Source organism: Tenrec ecaudatus, chromosome 14 (assembly GCF_050624435.1).
Source record: "Tenrec ecaudatus isolate mTenEca1 chromosome 14, mTenEca1.hap1, whole genome shotgun sequence".
Lineage (NCBI taxonomy): Eukaryota > Metazoa > Chordata > Mammalia > Afrosoricida > Tenrecidae > Tenrec > Tenrec ecaudatus.
In genome coordinates, this window is record NC_134543.1 from 87,602,658 (window position 1) to 87,607,784 (window position 5,127).

General features: G+C 38.1%; 1 protein-coding gene across 1 annotated transcript; it reads right to left on the reverse strand.

The window, feature by feature from the left end:
• Positions 1–3,038: 3,038 nt before the first annotated feature.
• LOC142425568 (olfactory receptor 4K3-like) lies at positions 3,039–3,986 on the reverse strand. Its single transcript, XM_075530835.1, has one exon. The coding sequence runs from the start codon at positions 3,984–3,986 to the stop codon at positions 3,039–3,041; it is 948 nt and encodes a 315-aa protein (XP_075386950.1).
• Positions 3,987–5,127: the final 1,141 nt, after the last annotated feature.

Here is a 5,127-nt window from a genome sequence, read left to right on the forward strand (position 1 = left end):
GAAAGGGTGGAGTTTAGTCTGTCAGTCAGCTCACGACCTGATGGTACCTCCTTGGGGGATGGCCTAATCATGAGGATTCTGGAAACTTCCTATCTTTTTCTCCTGGTAGGTGGACCACACTCTCCCTGCTTCACCTTCCTATTGACATGTAGTCACACTTATGGCAGCCAGAGCCCTGGGGATGCATCCACCACCATTGAATCCAGAAGACTGTGCGCCACCAGCCTGAGATCGTCCTGCCTTCTGTATCAGTGTATGTGACTGCAGGAGTCTGAAGAGTGATTTATGGACTATTATTAACTTATGGACGAGTATGGACTTATGGACTTGACCTGGACTGGATTGAGATGTTTTCTTAGCATACAATTACTCTTTGATATAAAATATTACTTATACACATATGAGTGTCTCTGGATTTATTGCTCTAGTCAACCCAGACTAACAGTCTGGAATAGTTCTTTTCTCAACTTTTGTTTGTTTGATGCTTCCAAATAGTTAGACTTTTTCTTTAGAGTTAATTTTCTATATTGTATTCCTGAAACTTTCCCTTATTTTAGAACAAATTCAAGTCCAACTGAACCCCTGACACTTATTTAGCTATAAGTCCAAAGGTCGTATATGCGGAGAATATAATGTAGCATATGATTGATAACCTAAAATGTAGTAAAACAGAACAAGAACCATAATGTTCTCCTTCTCCTCTTCATCAACCAGCCATATGCTATTGGTCAGACTGAAATATTTCCAGCTCAATGCAAGGATTCCTCTTACTAACAAGGTTCAGTAGGTGATGGAGGTGGGGCAGTTTTATAATATTTAGAGACTCATAAAAAGTCAAAGATCCTTTTATTATATGTTCACTGTCCTTAATTCATTATCAGATAGTCCCAGTGGTGGTTGAACATATTTTTAATACCTAGTGGTTGTTCTTCATCATGAAAAATGTATTTAAGACTATGCATTTTCAATTCTATCAATTCTAGTAACTTTTCAAATAATTATTCAAAAGTAAACAAATTGTATTTTATAGTTGGTACAGGTTAAATATATATACACATGAACTATTGAGTCACTATTCTAAATTATATTCATTTAGATATGAACAGTCAATATTGTTTTATCTGTCTACTTATATTACCATATATCCATTTAACATCCACTCACTTATACATCTATATTCCTACGTATTCACTTATTACTCTATCTATCAACTCCATCAAATCTATTTTCAATCATTCTAAGTATACATGTATTTTTGTCTATATTCAGACTAGGGCAATAATAATATTATACAAATAGTATGGCTTTTTTTCTGTTGTAGGCAATTTGCTAATTTTTAGTGCTTACAAATCCCAGGAATTCAGTTTATACATGAAACTGTTTTGTGATGTGCAGCTCTCAGAATGATCATGGCCAAAATGCCTTAAAATAAGTTGGAGAAGTGAGAGGTGAAACTAGGAAGCGAAGAGAGGGCCTTCTAGGCTAGACTGTCATCAAATAGCTTGATGAACGTGGGAAAATAACTTTACTCCTTGTTCCTCAGTTTCATCATCCACAAAATAAATGAAGTTGACTAGATAATTAATATGTTCTACAAATTAGTGCAATTATTTATTCCAATAAATTATAGGGCCAGTATTCTATAGATTCCTTAAATAAAACACTGTTTATCCTGGGAAATGGCTCTGATCATTTAGAACTTTATTATATGCAAACTTGCTTTAGATTTCCAAAATGATCCAGCAAATATTGTTGCTCAAATCTATCTCGTTACTGCTTAGCCAATAAATTAATATCCATATTTTTATATGAGTGGTACAGATTTTGCCTCTAAGGTGACCTTGAGAAAGCTACTTTATTCCTGGGTTTTGGTGTTGTTTTATGTGGAGCGAGTGCTTGGTTGAGACTTCTTTGTACATGACACTTGGACCTTTGCAGCTTTGTTGGACTTATAAGAGCATTCAAATTTTCCTGCAATTTATTCCATTATTTTTAAATGCTGATTTCTCCCCTAGGAAACTCAGAGTAGATAGATAAATCTTATTAAAGATAAGATTGCAAAAATATTAAATAACAAATAATTTTACTTACCAAGAACTTTTCATTTTATTCTGACTTTGGAACTAGAGAAATCCATTCATGGACACCATTATGAGTTAATTTTTTCTCACAGTTCTGCAGTTTATAGGATAGGAGCCACGGTGGTATAGTGGATATGGGTTCGGCTGCTAATTACAAGGTTAGCAGTTCAAAACCACCAGCCTCCTTGAGAGTGAAGGACACGGTTTCTACTTCCTTTATGAGTTACAGTCTAGGAATATGCTACATATCATCAATTCGATGGCAGTAAGTTTGGTTTGGTTTTCATGATAGGTGCTGAGGTTTCCATACTTTTCCTCCTTTCTTAGAGAATATGGCAAGAGACAGGAAAAATCTACTTAAAACAAAAAAAAGAAAACACATAAATGTCTTTATCCATTTGCATATCGTATATTTCATGTATAGAGACCTGAACTTATCTGTGATTTTCAGGGGCAGGTTGGAGGGAGAAGTAACAGGCAACTCATTACTTAGGGGAGGCAGAGTTTCTGTTAAGAGGATGAACAATTTGGAAATAGTTATTGGGATGGTTGAATAACAATTTAAACATGTCACTAAGTGATACATCTAAAATAAGGGTAAATTAATGTTTATATATATTAAAACACAATATGTAATATAAATAAACAAAAGCAATAAAACAAAAATGCATGAGCTTTTTGAAGGAAGGAATATGCAAATAAATGTTTATATCTGACAAAAGTTGGCAATTCTAAAATGTGAATGAAAATACTGAGTAGGGGTTTGATAATGCCCTGTCATAATTGTCATGTATGGATTGAATAGATATGAACATCTCTTAGTGAGTGAGTGCCGAGGTTGATTCAGGAAAGAGTTCTGCGATGACCAATATTACTTTTCTAAAATAAGAAATTATGTGAACCAATTGAAGGAGGCAGGTAAAGCTGAGCAAGTGTTTCATCTTGGTGTGAGGGAAATTAAGGCTTGTGCCCGGTCTTGCTAGACTTCAAGACACGGCTACCCAGTTTCTTCATGGAATCCTTGACATCTTTATTTCGAAGGGTGTAGATCACTGGATTCAGGAGGGGCGTGAAAATGGTATAAAATACCGAGAGCACTTTGTCTATTGGGAAATTTGTGAAAGGCCACACGTAGATGAAAATGCACGGGCCGAAGAAAAGGGTCACGACGGTGAAGTGTGCAGTGCAAGTGGAGAGCGCTTTGGAGGAGCCCCCGGACGAGCGCTGCCGCACAGTGACCAGGATGACCGTGTAGGAGATGACCAAGAGGATGAAGCATACCAGGGCAAACAGGCCACTGGTTGAGATCATGAACACCCCCAGGATGTAGGTGTCGACACAGGCGAGTTTAATCACCAACGGGAGGTCACAAAAGAAGCTGTCCACTTCATTGGGTCCACAGAAGGGCAGATTAACCGTAAATGCTAATTGACTCAGGGCATGGAAGACGCCCACAATCCAGGAAAGGGCCACGAGTCCAATACACATCCTCCGACTCATGATGGTTAAGTAACGCAGAGGCTTACATATGGCGACATATCTATCGAAGGACATGGAGATCAGCAGGACAATCTCAGCGCCTCCTAGGAGATGCAGAAAGAATATCTGTGTGATGCAGCCTTCAAACGAAATGGCTTTGTACTCACTGAGGAAGTCTGCGATCATCTTGGGGGTGGCAAAGGAGGCCAGAGACATGTCTATGAAGGAGAGGTTACCCAGCAGAAAGTACATAGGTGAGTGCAGGCGCGGCTCGGACGCCACAGTGCACACAATCAGGAGGTTTCCCAGCACAGTGGCTATGTAGACGAGGGAGAAAAAAAGGAAGTAGAAGATTTGGAGCTCCCAAGAACTGGACAGACCCTGGAGTATGAATTCAGTCACCACCGACTGATTGCTCCAAGCCATTCACCTTGGTTTCTGGAGGGACTCTGACATTTACAAATCAGAAGAGAACTAGGAGAGAAGACAGTGATGAAACTCAAAGTGGGATTTTCTGCACAGAATTTTTTTGGGGCGACTCACAACCCCCAGATAGCTCATTATTGTATTTCTGCCCTACTTTCAGTGCTTAAATATTTTCCCCATTGACCTTTCCAAGTGCTTTAAATAATTACATTAAAGATGAATTCGCATACATAGCTATTTGCCTTACAAGAAAAATTCGATTTTTTCATGAAAGGAATACAAATTAAATTATTAGAATCGTTATTCAGCTAGTGAAATACCTTATCAACTTCACAGCTAACTGCCAACAGGTTTCGAAGGGAAGAGGAGCATCATGATGCTAGAGGGAGGAGTGTTTGTGAACTCATCATTGATATTTAGTGGGAATAAAATTGTGAACCGAAATGCACACAATGGCCTCTTTCAGTGTGGAGGAAAAAGCAATAGAATGTAAGGGGATGGGAAATGGCTACAGTGGAACACCACCTCCCTCATTTTTGAGTAGAGCTTGTTCACAGTAAAAATGAAATTCCCTCCCATATTTACTTCTTCATTTCAGAATGAGGCAGGCATTCTGAATGATCCTTGTCCTCAACGTTACACATTTTGAAAGACCTCCACCTTTCACACGGTGATTACAGTGACTTCCTCCATTTTGTGTATATTTTAAATGGAAAGGTTCTATTAAATACAATGATATCTGAAACGGAACATTTAAAAAAATCTGGACTTTATAGATTTTCACCAAAGCAATTTCTAATCGAAGACTCTTCATGTTTCCAAAGTTCATGTGGAACAAATCAGAGATAAGTTTACAAAAGGCAGAAGATGATAATAGCAAATGCAGTGGAGATTATGGGGCATAACATGTCTCACGAATGAAAACAAGAATGATTTGGGGCACTTGCACAGAGATCTGAGAAGATTCCAAAGGGCAATGAAAGCTAATTGAAATGACACATACCTAAAATCCATGACAAAACCCCATTCATCTCACCAAGAGTCTTCTCAAAACTCTCTTAGCAGTAGACATCCAGAATAAATGGTTGGAAAAGTGATCTCAGTTTTTAGCACACAACTACCTCCTTCTTGATGAGGTTTT